At 54.7% G+C, this 14,397-nt stretch overlaps 5 protein-coding genes across 5 annotated transcripts; 4 read left to right on the top strand and 1 right to left on the bottom strand.

The window, feature by feature from the left end:
• Positions 1-190: 190 nt before the first annotated feature.
• P153DRAFT_368222 (uncharacterized protein) lies at positions 191-514 on the bottom strand. Its single transcript, XM_033668462.1, has 2 exons — positions 427-514; positions 191-362 (listed from the first exon to the last, which is right to left on the bottom strand). Exons 1-2 carry the CDS (start codon positions 470-472, stop codon positions 202-204), a joined length of 207 nt encoding a protein of 68 aa, XP_033522032.1. The 5' UTR covers positions 473-514; the 3' UTR covers positions 191-201.
• A 333-nt stretch (positions 515-847) lies between these two features.
• Positions 848-5,501, top strand: P153DRAFT_368221 (RhoGAP-domain-containing protein). The gene is made up of 7 exons (XM_033668461.1): positions 848-1,268; positions 1,318-1,348; positions 1,444-1,992; positions 2,060-4,486; positions 4,538-4,747; positions 4,801-4,934; positions 4,984-5,501. Exons 1-7 carry the CDS (start codon positions 1,194-1,196, stop codon positions 5,128-5,130), a joined length of 3,573 nt encoding a protein of 1,190 aa, XP_033522031.1. The 5' UTR covers positions 848-1,193; the 3' UTR covers positions 5,131-5,501.
• Positions 5,502-5,896: 395 nt separating this feature from the next.
• On the top strand, positions 5,897-6,706 carry P153DRAFT_295253 (uncharacterized protein; the record flags this gene model as incomplete). Its single annotated transcript, XM_033664016.1, has 4 exons — positions 5,897-5,951; positions 6,044-6,047; positions 6,174-6,620; positions 6,673-6,706. The coding sequence occupies 4 exons, from the start codon at positions 5,897-5,899 to the stop codon at positions 6,704-6,706; spliced, it is 540 nt and encodes a 179-aa protein (XP_033522030.1).
• A 599-nt stretch (positions 6,707-7,305) lies between these two features.
• On the top strand, positions 7,306-8,462 carry P153DRAFT_295019 (uncharacterized protein; the record flags this gene model as incomplete). Its single annotated transcript, XM_033663996.1, has 3 exons — positions 7,306-7,507; positions 7,571-7,949; positions 8,021-8,462. 3 exons carry the CDS (start codon positions 7,306-7,308, stop codon positions 8,460-8,462), a joined length of 1,023 nt encoding a protein of 340 aa, XP_033522029.1.
• A 563-nt stretch (positions 8,463-9,025) lies between these two features.
• P153DRAFT_343877 (leptomycin B resistance protein pmd1) lies at positions 9,026-14,228 on the top strand (the record flags this gene model as incomplete). The annotated part of the gene is made up of 9 exons (XM_033666026.1): positions 9,026-9,597; positions 9,651-9,756; positions 9,804-9,946; positions 10,003-10,452; positions 10,544-10,695; positions 10,809-11,922; positions 12,047-13,142; positions 13,201-13,949; positions 14,058-14,228. The coding sequence occupies exons 1-9, from the start codon at positions 9,412-9,414 to the stop codon at positions 14,226-14,228; spliced, it is 4,167 nt and encodes a 1,388-aa protein (XP_033522028.1). The 5' UTR covers positions 9,026-9,411.
• Positions 14,229-14,397: the final 169 nt, after the last annotated feature.

Here is a 14,397-nt window from a genome sequence, read left to right as displayed (position 1 = left end):
CGCAAATACCCGTGGTCTGTGGTTGTGGCCCTCGTGATACAGGGTGTTTCGGACGAGTCCCTGGTGTCGCAACGGGTCCCACAATTCGTCGGACAACGTTTCGGTGCCGATGAAACAGATCCGTGGTCCTCTACTGAATCCCTTGTCCCAGGTTCCTGGCGGGTTTGATGTAGAGGAAGCTGTAAGATGAGGCGCAGTTGGTCAGAAATTGTATGCACGACGCGTGTGGCAGCCGCAGTGTGGTCGGATCACCGCGGCCGCGTGGAGCCAGACGTTTAGCATGGGATGTTTGGTTCTCATGAACCATGCAGGGACGTCTAGGTGAGACGACGTTGCGGTGCGACCGAGCACCTGACAGATGACTGGAGACGTCGCGGGGAATGTGTTAGTGCCCCTTGAATCTCCCGATAATTTTAGACAGCTTACGTTGGTGGGTGAGAGCTGACGACGAGAAGGGAGGGTTGTTCAGCATCACACGATGACGAGCGGCTGTCAGGTGGTGAGTGGGACTGCCGCTTGGGTAGGGTACCTGCATTCATGTCATGTATGTCGTGTGTGTAGGGGCTGGCGGAGGCGTCGCGGCTTTGTATCACGAGAAACATGAGGCTCGAGTACTACTTCCTCTTTGGGGTGCAGCGATGCAGCGATGCAGAATGCGGGCCGCTAGCGATGGTGGTTGGGCGTTCGCCAGCCAAGGCGAGGGAAGAGGGGCTGATTGGCAGGCCTTCACACATGGGACAGCTGGAGCGTGGTGCGGTGTGGAGCAGATTGCTCGGGAGTGCTGGCCAGTTTCAGGCGGTCAGATGCACGCTGGCGTGCTGCTTGTCCATGGCGCGGCCGAGTGCCTTGCAGTGACAATTGTCGACGCCCTCTAGTGTCGTGTCTCCAGCACTTGTCCTGGCACGCCGATCCCCGCCCGCTGATTTACCCTGGGCGGAACCCCTGCTGCAGTGAAGCTGGCCGACGACGGTCCCGTTGCGCAAACAGACTGTCTGCCCTCGACGGCTACCGCGTCTGTCGCTGCCAATCGCCATCTGGCACTTCACCTCGTCGACGCCGCCCACGACTGCTCACCACTGCGCGCGCCCGAGCCCGTCCCCTCGCCCTCCAATTCCACCCTCGCGCCCCGGACCCCTCCCGTTCGCCTGTCGCCGTCGACGTCGACCTGACCTCGACCTCGCAGCAGCAGCAGCATGGAGTCGCCCACCTACCCCGAGTCGCCGCTGGACCAGGACGATGTCGTGTATCCGTGCAAGGGGTGCGGCGAGGTAGGCAGCTGGCACACTTCTGGCCCGGCAGCCGCTGACTAGAGCCCAGATTCTCGAGGAGGGCAAGGCCTTTGAGCTCGGTATGCACTCCCCCCTACACGCATGGCGTCCCCCGCGCCTCCCCCAGCTGGTCATGTATGGGGCGCGTCCTGAGCAGCACACTGACACTGCCTAGCCGGAAACCGATGGCACATCGACTGCTTCCGCTGCAACACGTGCGGCACGCTCCTCGACTCGGACGCGAACCTGCTGCTCCTCGGCGACGGCTCGCTGATCTGCAACAACTGCACCTACAGCTGCAACCACTGCGGCAACAAGATCGAGGACCTGGCCATCCTCACGGGCGACCAGGCCTTCTGCGCGAATTGCTTCAGATGCAGGAACTGCAAGCGCAAGATCGAGAACCTGCGCTATGCACGCACCTCGCAGGGCATCTTCTGCATGGCCTGTCATGAGTCGCTCATGGCTCGCCGGCGCAAGAAGTCGAAGAAACCACCAGCCCCAGCGGCGCCAAAAGTGGACAAGTCCCTGCCCGCATTGCCTGGCCAGGACCAGCCCCAGCAGCGCACCACTTTTACTCCAGATGTGGAGACGCCCTCAGAGATATACTCGGAGCCTCCAACCACCAACACCTCTCCCAGGCTGCCCCAACCAAGGAGGGGCGACACGTCTTCCAGCTACAGGCGCGATGCATCCCCAGCAGCGAGTGATCTCACCAGAAGAGGTATGTACCCTGCTTCACCTGACCAGCTCAGCTGGAGGTTAGTGTGCTGACCATATCCTTGAACCAGACAATCTCACCCTCCCAGCCACGACCTACAGCAAAACCAACACTCACGTCGAGACCCCAGACGCCGCTGACGATGGCATTATGCTCCCCTTCGCCCTTGATCCTAACCCTGCGCCCGGCCCATCACCGCTCAGCAGGTCGAGCAGACATTTTGGCGATCGGCCAGTGACACTCACTCAATCAATAGGCAACGACAGAAGAAGCGGACGCGACTACTTCAACAGACCGACGGCGGAACACCGGGAAAAGCTGAAAGAGAACAACACTCGACCAGCTTCTACAGAGCGGCGACCGCCGAGCCCGCATATCGCCTACCAAGAGAAGGGAAGACAACAATCTGAAAATCTAGTGGAGACGCTGAAGAAGCGGAAAGATGCCGCAGCTGAGGCTTCTTCTGGCACGGAACGGTCTCGAAGTCAGCATGCCTCCCCTGTACCCTCGCAAGTATCGGATCCGTTCAAGCTACAGGACGTACCACAGAACAAAAAGACAGAGGTGAAGCGCAGGAATTCAGAATCCATAACTCCACCCCAGTCGTCACACCAGCCGCAACAGCATGCCCCCACCACGGACATGTCCGCCCGACTAAGTCGTCCCCTTATGGAGCCGATGACTTTCACGTCCTCTCCGCCCACTGGTACGCAGGATTCGCCGGATACGTCAGGTTCTTCCTTTAGTTCTACTCAGCGAGTCGAGCGACCTGCCCGCGGAGACTCACTCAATCCTTCATCACAGAAGCCCCCCGCTAGAGGTGACAAGTCCATGCTGTCACCCACGTCAACAATTCTTGAGCGCACATCGCCTGCAGCCGCAGCGACAGCAAATCTCAATGCGGGTCTAGGTATCAGTAGCCCTCTGGAATCCCTTTCTTCCAAGTCCTATTCCGATACTCCTGTGCCTCCTGCTCGCTCTGCTGGAAGGCCTGCGCCGCCTACTACAGACACGTACACATCGCCACGCGCCCCACCCCATCCACCAGCAGCACAATCTTCCAAGAATGTTGACACTGCAAGTAGCATAAATAGCGAAGGCTCGCGAGATGTTTTCCCTCCAGGTGTCCTTCCACGCTATAGCGCTCAGGGCGACTTCTCTATGGATGAAGACTTTGCGCGTTTGCTCGGTGGCCAAGAGAATAAAGACGACAAAGACAACGGCGTTTTCCGAAGAGTCTCTAATGCTGTGTCGAAGCATGGGCGCAGTTTCAGCGATCGTGGATCAGTCAACTCGCGAGGCCACAAAAAGTGGCCTACCAATGGCTCTGTAGACATCAGTAGCCCCACGGTTGCTTCGCCAGACTCGAAGGAGGAAAGCGTGAATTTGCGAAACGAATTGCGCCGTGCTCAACAGAAGATTGCAGAACTTGAAGCGGCCAAGAACGGACTTGAGGAATCTCTAAATAGCGCCGCGGACATTCGTCAGGCGAATACTGTCTTGAGAGAAAAGCGCAACACCATGGCGGTCTTAGACACGCAACGCGAAATGATCATTCGAGAATTGGAGATCATGACCGATCACCTCAAGCGGACGAAAGAGGGCAACAGCTCCATGGACATCAACCAGCTCAAATCAGATGTCGTCAAAGACTTCGCGACGTCTTTGCAAAAGCTCAAAGACCAACTTGGAAATCAGATCGAAGAATTGATCACCAAGAGGGCCGAGCTGACCGACGAGATCTCCAACTTGATACAGATGAAAGACAAAGGGTTCCAAGAATATGAGACACTCACTGCTCAAAACACCAAAATGGCTGCCATGTACCGAGATCTCGTGGACAACATACAAAAGACGTACCAAACCAACAAGAAGAGTGCTCCGAACTTCGACCCCCCAGCAAACGGACTTGGCATATACAACGTGCAACACAAGGGCGGCAAGTCAGAACTGTCGGTCGACGCGCACGGTATCACTCACGATCATTCATTCTCAAATCTGCATGAGGCGGACAGTGAAGCTACTCTGGCCCAGCCGCAGGTTGTTAACATCAGGAAACCAGGAAAGGCCAACAAGTTTTCCACGTGGAAGAAAGGTGGCCAGGCAATCAAGACCAACGTCACCAAAGGCTTCAAAGGAGCATTTGGTTCAGAATCAACAAAGCCGGACGAGTATAACAGCATCAAGGTTATTGGGACGCCATACGGATCTGTCCACACTCAACCAGACCTCGCTTCAATGTCTAGTTCTGTCAGAAGTAGAGAGGACCAGCAAGCACAAAAGGGCTGGTTCGGTGCTGGCAAACCTGGCCCTCCAGGTAGACAGTATCCACCAAATGATCGCTTTAGAACGGCGATGCAGAACAACAGCAGCACCAACGTGGCCGCCGACGCTAGTACTGTCCTCTTTGGTTCGGACTTGAGCGCTCGGTGCGAGTTCGAGAAGCAGATGATTCCAAGGATTGTCAGCCGGTGCATCGAAGAGGTTGAGTTGCGAGGTATGTACATATGCTCAGCTGGATGCGGTACTGTTACTAACAATTGCTCAGGCATGGATGTTGAAGGAGTCTACCGCAAGAGTGGAGGTACTTCCCAAGTCAACCAGGTTCGCAGCGGCTTCGAGTCTGACAACGAGCACGACATTTCGGATCCCGACTTGGACATACATGCAGTTACGTCCGCCATGAAGAACTACTTCCGCAGACTTCCCGTGCCGTTGATCACTTTCGACGTATATGACCAGTTCCTAGAAGCAGGCCGTAAGTTCCCGTCCACAAGAAATTCGAATGCATCATACTAATTTGCTCGACAGTACTCGAGGATAATGACGCACAAATAAAGGCATTGATCGCCGCTGTCAACGAGATTCCCAAGGCTCATCGCGACACACTTCAATTCTTGGTGTTCCACTTGTCACGGGTCATCCAGCGCGCCAGCGACAACTTGGTGAGTAGCCCTATTTACATATCAAGATCCGCAGCTAACACACACTTAGATGACCCCATTGAACCTCGCTGTCGTTTTCGCTCCAACCATCATGAGGCCTATGGATATTCAACGCGAACTCACCGACGTTTCACAACAACGTATCGCTGTTCAAGCTCTTTTGGAGAACTACAAGACCGTGTTCGGCGAGGATTAGATTCAACAGATCTGGTTGTAGCCATATGTTTTCTATCGTGACCTCACGCGTTCCACCACCGACATTGCATCCATAAAGTCAATTTCTCGATTTCAGAGCATAGTTCTGCATCCGACGACCCGAGACGTTGAGCGGTTTTGTCTTCTTCCCATCTCCAATTTGCGATCTTTACTCTTGATGCTTATTCATTGAGCCTTGTGATATTGATGAGCTAGATACTCCCGAGTTGTTCTCTGGATTTCTCTGTTTTGTATCATATGATTGGCGTATATGCATGGATGGAGGGAGAAGTTGTCACCGTGCCGTTGAGGGCTGCTTGTAATGCGGCTTTGAATGAAACTCAAACTGCCCGTGCTCTGCTTTGTTCTAGTGATTGTGCAATGTTTGGTGATGTTTTGGGATAGTATTGCATCCGGCGCCAAGTTCTATAGGTACCCCAGCATCGACATCAATTAGACTTCAAAACAACGAATCTCTTCTCAAAGCACCGCTTTCTTCACATACACACACACACATAGAGACTACTCTGCGACATCTTGTTCCCATCCTTGGCATAGCAAATCGCGGAGCACCTACCGCCAGCCACGCGCTTAAGCGAGGGTTGACGTAATACTAGAGCCCTGTTTCGCGTTCAGACGATCGCCCTTTATCTGCCAAAGCTCCCCGTCCCTCATCCACACCCGCCGATCAGATCACCGCTACCTTCACACTTCACTCCACTACCCCGCAACCCTCATCCTTGACATCTCTCGCCAACTCTATCATCATGTCGTACGCTTCCGTTGCTGCCAGTGGCCCAAAACAGAGTCCTGAAGAGGTACGTACGGTCAATCGCACACCAAAGATGACTGACTCACAGATGACAGGCGTAAGTCAATTGATCTCGTTGATGCGAAATGTTGTATTTTGGGAGTGGCGTGTTAGTGTTGGGACAATCATATCGCCGGTCCCACGTCTACTTCCGAGCCTACCGCAACAAGCATCTACTGTTACCTGGAGCCAAGCATCACGCATCATAAGAGTCGCTACTAACGACATTGTAGTCGCGCCCCTGCTCCCCTAGAGGTTGAGCACACCGAGGACAGCGTTTCCTCCCTTGTCGATGTCGACAGCCCCCACATCTCATCTGTGCCTTCGGACTACGAGGAGCAATCCGTCAAGACCGATACGCAGGAGGAGCGCATAGAGCGTGAGGAGGAGATCAAACAGACCGCCAAGGACATCAAGCAGAAAGCTGCCGCCAGGAAGGAGGCCACAAAGGAGAAGGCCGAAGCTGCGAAAGAGAAGGCCGAATCTGCGAAGGAGAAGGTGAAGAAGAACTCCGACAACCCGGTCGTTGTCAGCAATGCGGTTGGTCTGGCTGTGATTGGTACTCTGCTCAGCATTGGCGCATACAGGAAACACTCTCGTGGAGAACTGACCGGCAAGGTTGTTGCAGCTTGGGCGGGTGTTCTCGGGCTTTTCGGCGTCGGGGACTACTTTGTTAGCCAGTAAGTCACGAGCTAGTTCGGTTTACAAGTCGACTTGCTGATTGGATTGCAGGTACTTCTTCAAGCGCTACCCACCGAAGAACTAGACGTTTCCATCCGGATTTATTGTCTCTCTTCCATTCGATTCCGACCATCTCACGACTCTCAACTCGATGACTCTTTGATTAAGCAGTAAGGTTTCACGAAAGAATGCCAGTCGGCTGATTTGGGCAATTGTGGGGTGTCTTGTTTGGTTCTTTACGGTCATACGACAGCAAGCCTATGATTTTCGACACGATTAGCGGGGTTGGAGTTGGTCTGTTTAGCATGCGAGTGCATGGCAGGTCTTCTTCCGTGTACATACAAGGTCTCTGCTTTTCAATAATACCCGTCTGGAACCGCAGCTCTAGGTGTACCCGTACTATCTGTTAGCACCCCGTCAAGACGACATATCTACCTTTGCATCTTGGTACGCCAAAAATGAAGCTTTGACGGCCTAGATGTTCTGCAGGGATGACATATATAAACATGTGAAGATCGTGGCTATTCCACGTGACCTAACAATCCCTGTCGATTCGGCTTAGAAATCTCCATATCGGTTCCGAGCATCACCGTCCGCTTGGGCAACTTTTTAGCATCATCCCGTCAAACGCCTGCTACGACTTTCTTCGTTCGCTCTTTCCTTTTCGTTTCCTTGCCCCCCATCATGTTCCGCGCTGCTCCGCGCTTAATTGCGCGCCCAGCGTCCCTGCGTGCCATTGTCCCCCGGCCCACCACCCGATTCCTCAGCACAGCACCTCCCGCCCAGAAGTCGCGGAGCTGGAAGAGTCTGTTCGCAAGACTGGGTATTGCAGGAGCGATAATATACTACTATAATACGAATGACCTGTTTAGGGAGGAGGAGGACTGTACGTCATTTGCTTGGGGGAGTTGTGATGCAAAGGATAGGCGTAGCTAACGTGCCGACGTAGATCCCGCCCACGCTCTCACGCCAGAATCCGAGCTCCCCACTATCGAGTCTATTTCCGCAGAGCGCGAGAAGCGCAGAGCTGTCAAGGCGCAATTGGATGCCCAGCGACGAAAAGAAGAGGAGGAGGCTGCAAATGCAAAGACACAGGATGAAGCTTCGGCGGCACCCACGGAAAAGTCTGAGGGCGGATTAGGAGGCCTGGAAGAGGAGGCTGGCCAGCAAGGCGCGTTCAACCCCGAGACGGGCGAGATCAACTGGGACTGCCCGTGTCTGGGCGGCATGGCGACTGGGCCGTGTGGCGAGGAGTTCAAGGGGGCGTTTAGCTGCTTTGTGTTTTCCGAGGAGGAGCCCAAGGGCATGGACTGCATCGACAAATTCAAGTACGTTTTTTTGTCTCTCGCACGGGGAAATCGCGGGGAGTGAAGAAGAAACACAGCTAACATACGGACAGAGTCATGCAAAACTGCTTCCGCCAATACCCTGAAGTCTACGGCTCGGAACTCGAATCCGACGCTGATGATGAGGATGCCGCCGACGACAACGACGACGATTTGACCCCCGACGTCGATATGACACCCACATCTCCGGCGCCGGATGCGACACACACCGACCAACAGCCTGCCCCCACCAGGAAACAGCAAACCTCCGAGCGCGCTGCCCAGGCTAAAACCTCCCCCGAACCCTCCTCCAAACCACACTCACCAGAGAAACTCGAGGAAAACAGACGAGAACTCGGCCTCGTGCCGGAGAACTACAGACCAAAGGAGAAGAAGAAGAAGCAGCCTGTGAGTGAGAGTGAGAGCGAGACCCTGGTCCCCAAGGCGGCGCATGATGCAAGTGATGCGACGGCTGAGGATGGCGGGAAGAAATCTAAGGCGGGGGAGAGGAAGTGAATGAGTTGGTGGGGGTAAAGAGGATTGTGTTTCATATGGGGTTGATTAGGGATTGTTGAAGCGAGAACGCGCGTGGGAGGGGCGTGGTTGAGTGGTGTTGCAAGGGTGCTTGGACTTGTACTTGTATGTACTGTATAGCGCGATGCGCGGAAAAGTCACGCTTGGAAATGGGGGGTGGGTCTGTCACCTTATAGTGGCAGGGCGGGTTGGGATAGGTTAGTTCATGCTTGTATGTGTAAATGTGTAGATGTATAACACCCACTCCAAAAATCACTGTCAGTTAGTATCCTAACAGGAGGTATTCTCTATCTGAGTGATATGCTCGATTCGTGTTGTGTTGTGTTCTATTGTATTATATCGTGTTGTATCTTCCTTGGCCAACATCTTATCCCGAAAGAGCCGGAAGACCCGGTAAGCAAATAGTTGGTACTAATCTCTGCGTGGTGGTTGGGAGTAAGAGTCGGCGTAACGGCTGGTCACGAGATCGGAGGCCCCACTTTGTATTCATCTTGTTGGTAGCGGCAACCTTGATGCGCACTACATCACCTGTCTATCTAATATGTAAACTATCTCAATCCAACTATCCAGGTAAACAAAGGCAGAAAAATTGCCACTTCTCCGATATTCGTCACCTCGCATTTCCTCGCTCGATATGGACGTCGCTTTACGCCAAGGGGGTGGCTGATCGGTACGACCTCGCTGAGAGGCCCGCCTTTGTGCACCGCAACACCCAGGCAGTCGATCCTCCAGATGTCGACTCGTGTAATCTTCCGGATAAATATACGCGAGCTGCTAATTTCCTGTTGCTAAACTGGGGGTTGCACATAATATGCAGGGAGAAACGCCATAGATTCTAGGCACCAACATTTTGTTGGCCTTTAATACTCGACTTGTGACGGATCTTGAGTAGCTTTTAGTTTCTTTGTATGTTGCACGGTTTTTGAGAGTCATGTTTAGTAAGGATAAAGTACAGCACCCTGTGGCTAGCGTCGAGGCGGGTGTTGCTGCACAACAGGCGCAAGTCGTCGAGAATGCGGTGACGGGGAAAGATGGTGTGGCGGAAGCTGTTGAGGAGAAAGAACATGGTGGTACCGAGACGAAGAAAGCCTCGAAAGGAGATATGGTTAACTACTTTGTAAGTGCCATGGATAGACGTTGACTGCTCAATCGCTGATGGATGATCCGCAGCGCGTGCTCTCCTATGGCACGAACTTGGATTACTTCCTAATGGCAATGTGTTGCCTCACGGCAATCGGCTCTGGCATTACCATGCCACTCATGAACATCGTCTTCGGTGTGTTGCAAGCGCAGCCTATACATCGAACCTCACTGACCATCCAGGCCAACTGGTCGGCAACTTCACAAACTACTTCATCCCCGGAACAACAGTAACACGGAACGAGTTCCAAGCAGAGATCAACCGCCTAGCCCTCCTAATCGTCTACCTATTCATCGGCAAATTCGTCCTGACATACATTGCCATGGTCTGAACCACCCCCCCTCCCCTTAACTACTCCACCCACTAACCACCCCCAAACAGCTCACAATCCGCATCAGCGGTCTCCGCATCTCCGCCGCCCTCCGCCTAGCCTACCTGCGCGCCCTCTTCGCCCAGCCAATCCCCCTAATCGACACCATCAGCCCGGGCAAAGTCTCCACCCGCATAACAACATCCTCCAACACCATCCAGCTCGCCATCTCGCAGCACCTAGCCATGCTATTCCAATCCCTCGCCTTCACAATCGGCCTGTATGTCGTGGCGTTTACGAAGAGCTGGCTGCTTACGCTGGTTGCGTCGGCGGCGCTGCCATTTATTCTGGTCGTGTATGGTATGGTGCTGCCGCCGTTTATTCGCATTCATAAGGTTACGGAGAGGCATGTGGAGGATGCGTCCGCGATGGCGTTTGAGATGTTTGCGTCTGTGAGGATTGTTACGGCGTTTGGGGCGGAGGGGAAGTTGGCGAGGCTGCATCGGGGGATGTTGGGGAAGGTGAGTTTACGTTTTTTGTTTTACGGGATTCAATCGCGACGAAATGGATATGTTGGGGTTGGGCATGCTAACTCATGGGTTGATGGTTTAGGCTATGGATAATTCGAAGAGAGCTGCACCGTTGACTGGGCTCATGATTGCTCCTTCAATGATGGCTATGTATGGGACGTTTGGCCTCACTTTCTGGTATGGGATCAAGCAGTATAGCGAGGGTCGGATTGCCGATGTTGGTGTGATTACCGTGTGAGTCTGCTCCCTGGTCTACTTCCCGCTCCTCTATCCAGTGTGTTTTGTACTCCAGTATTCCGTTATCGCCCACTATTGTTATCTGAGACGTTCGGCTCACACACCCACAGCGTACTCTTCTCCGTCATGATGGCTGTGATGAACATCGGACGGCTCGTGGCTCCCATCATCGCCATTGCGAAAGCAGGCGCAGCAGCCACTGAGCTATTCACTACCATCGACGCCCCAGTTCCAGACACATCTGGTGTGAAAGAGCCAGACATCAGCGCTGATGCCGATATCGTATTCGAGAACGTGTCGTTCTCGTATCCCAGCCGTCCTAACGTTCAGATCCTTGATAAGCTCAATCTGACACTTCGTGCTGGCAAAGTTACGGCGATTGTAGGCCCTTCTGGGTCGGGCAAAAGCACCATCGTCGGCCTGGTGCAGAGGTGGTATGAGTTGCTGGGGACAACTGCGATGGTGGAAATCACAGACCAGATAGGGGACCAGGTCCCTGTTGATGTGCTTGCTAAAGAGGAAGAGAAACCTAGGAAGTTCAGGGCATTTCGAAAAGCTGGTACGCCCAAAACTGGGGACAAAAATCATGATAACACTGCAAAGCCCAGCCACCACAAGAAGCCCGCAAAGCCCCAAAACGCAAACCAGAAGAAAGAACCCGAGCCCGACCTAGGACCGAACACCTGCACAGGCAGCATCCGCACAGGAACCACCAACCTACGCACCGTCGACCTGAAATGGTGGCGCTCCCAAATCGGGCTGGTACAACAAGAGCCCTTCCTCTTCAACGACACGCTCTACAACAACGTCGCCTACGGCCTCTGCGGAACACACTACGAGGACCTGCCCAGAACGCAGAAGCTCGCAATGGTGGAGGAAGCGTGTCGCGAGGCGTACGCCGACGAGTTCATATGCAAACTGCCGCAAGGCTACGATACGCTTGTGGGGGAGAGTGGAATCAGGCTCTCTGGGGGCCAGCGGCAGCGGATCGCTATTGCGCGGAGTATTATCAAGAGGCCGCCGATTCTCATCCTGGATGAGGCTACGAGTGCGATTGATGTTCGGACGGAGAGGGTTGTGCAGAAGGCGCTTGATCGCGTGGCGAGGGGGAGGACTACGATTGTTATTGCGCATCGATTGTCGACTGTTAGGAGGGCGGATGCGATTGTTGTGTTGAGGCAGGGTGAGTGCGTGGAGCAGGGTACGCATGAGGAGCTGTTGCAGGTATGTGGTGCTGTGGTGTGTCTGTTTTGAACTTCTAGGGACTCCCTGGTCGATATTTACTCCCCTTTCTTTGAACCTGCTTTACTCACACCGATAATCTTCACTAACCACACCAAACCCCCAGATAGAAGCAGGCGTATATAGAAGCCTAGTCCAAGCCCAAGAACTCACAACAGAAGCCCAAGAAGACGACGAGTGCGAAGAACCAACCACAGAAAGAGCTCAATCCACCACCTCGAAGGCGCAAGAATCCTCGCCACAGAACCACACCTCCTCGGACGACAACGACACAACATACAAAGAAAAAGGCTTACTCCGCAGCGTCGGCCGCCTCGTCGCCGAACAGCGCCACCACTGGTTTCTCTACACACTCGCGACCCTAGGAATCCTCGGCGCAGGAGCAGTCTACCCCCTCCAAGCCTACATCTTCGCCAACGTAATCCAAGTATTCGTATACACCGGTCCCCGCCTCGTCCGTGAAGGGAACTTCTGGGCGGCCATGTTCGGCGTCGAAACCGCCGGCGTCGGGCTATCATACTACATCCTAGGGACAGCCACACACCTGATCTCCACGCACCTAGTACGACACTACCGACAAGAATACCTCGTAAACATGATCCGCAAACGCATCCCCTTCTTCGACGACCCGGCGCACAGCCCCGGTTCCCTCACTGCCAGACTGAGCTCAGACCCCACGCAGATCCAGCAGCTGATGTCGACGGAGATGTCCCTGGCACTCATCGCCATCGTGAACCTGGTCGGTTCGCTGATCCTATCTTTCGTCTACGGATGGAAGTTATCCCTCGTCGGGCTCTTCTCCGTGCTGCCCGTCATCCTGACCGCGGGCTACTACCGCATGCGGCTTGAGATAGGCTTCGAGGCCATGAACGCCAAGGTGTTCGAGAACAGCAGTCAGTTCGCCACCGAGGCTGTTGGTGCGTTCCGCACCGTGCTCAGTCTGATTATGGAGGACACGATTGGGGCGCGGTACGAGGCGCTGCTTGCTCAGCATGTTAGGCAGGCGTTTGGGAGTGCGAAGTATAGCACGCTTGTGTTTGCGGCGAGTGATAGTGTGGAGTTGGCGTGTATGGCGCTGACGTTTTGGTATGGGGGGACGTTGCTTGCGGCGCGCGAGTATGGGCTTGTGGACTTTTTCGTTGTTTATATGGCGGTTGTGCAGGGCGCTGTGGCGGCGGGGACGTGGTTTTCTTTTGCGCCTAGTAAGTCGGTTCACTCACGTATATCCACGTCTTACCGCATTCTCACCACTGGACGCAGATATGGCCCAAGCAACCGGAGCAGCAAACCGCATCCTCAGCATGCGCCCCCCAAGCATCCCTTCCCCTCCCCCCACAAACAACCCCCTCATCCCCAATTCCTCCCCCCTCGGCCCCAGCATATCCATTCACAACCTATCCTTCACCTACGCCTCGCGCCCCACCCCCGTGCTCTCAAACCTCACCCTCTCCATCCCCGCCGGCCACTTCGCCGCACTAGTAGGCTCCTCCGGCTGCGGAAAATCCACCCTAATCTCGCTGCTAGAGCGCTTCTACGAGCCCACATCCGGCACCATCCTGCTCGACAACACGCCCATAAACACTCACTCGCCATCCGCACACCGTGCGCAAATCAGCCTCGTGAGTCAAGAGTCCGCGTTGTATGATGGGAGTATTGCGGCGAATGTGGCGCTTTCCGTCGACGAAGGAGACGAAGGCGACGGCGACGGCGACGGCGACGGCGGCGGCGGTGGCGGTGGCGGTGATGATGACAAACGTAGACTAGATATCGAAGCCGCATGTCGCGACGCACAAATCCACGATTTCATCGCATCGCTGCCCGAGGGGTACAACACGCGGCTCGGGCCCAAGGGACTTAGTCTGTCGGGCGGGCAGAGACAGCGGGTTGCGCTTGCGAGGGCGTTGTTGAGGCGGCCGCGGCTTTTGCTGCTGGATGAGGCGACGAGCTCGTTGGATTCTGAGAGTGAGAAGTTGGTTCAGGGGGCTATTGAGAGGGTTGCTGGGGTGGGGGTGGGTGGGTTGGATGGTGGGATGGATGATGGGAAAGGGGTGGGTGGAATGAATGATGGGAAGGGTGATGGTGGACAAGGGGTAAAGGGAGATGGCCAATCCAGACAGAGGACATGTACAGTCCTTGCCGTAGCGCACCGTCTCGCGACGATCCAGCAGGCGGATGTCATTTTCGTGCTGGGGAGTGGACGGGTGCTGGAGCAGGGGGATCATCAGTCGCTGTTGAGGAGGCGGGGTGTGTACTGGCAGATGTGTCAGGCGCAGGCTTTGGATCGGTGAAGGTTGGGGTGGGCGTTGGAAGTTCGTGGGTGGGTGGTGTGTTCGTTGACTTACTCTGCTCAGTGTAATGTTCAGTGTGAGTTTTGTTCGATTTGTGTGTTCCTTTTCTGGCATTACTTTTGCTCCTTTGTTGAACGCTGTATCGACGGTATGAACGACCCCTAATAAA

The sequence above is a fragment of the Dothidotthia symphoricarpi genome, assembly GCF_010015815.1.
Source record: "Dothidotthia symphoricarpi CBS 119687 unplaced genomic scaffold P153scaffold_14, whole genome shotgun sequence".
NCBI lineage: Eukaryota > Fungi > Ascomycota > Dothideomycetes > Pleosporales > Dothidotthiaceae > Dothidotthia > Dothidotthia symphoricarpi.
The sequence above is the reverse complement of the archived record's forward strand: the minus strand, read 5'-3'. Positions and strand labels throughout refer to the sequence as shown.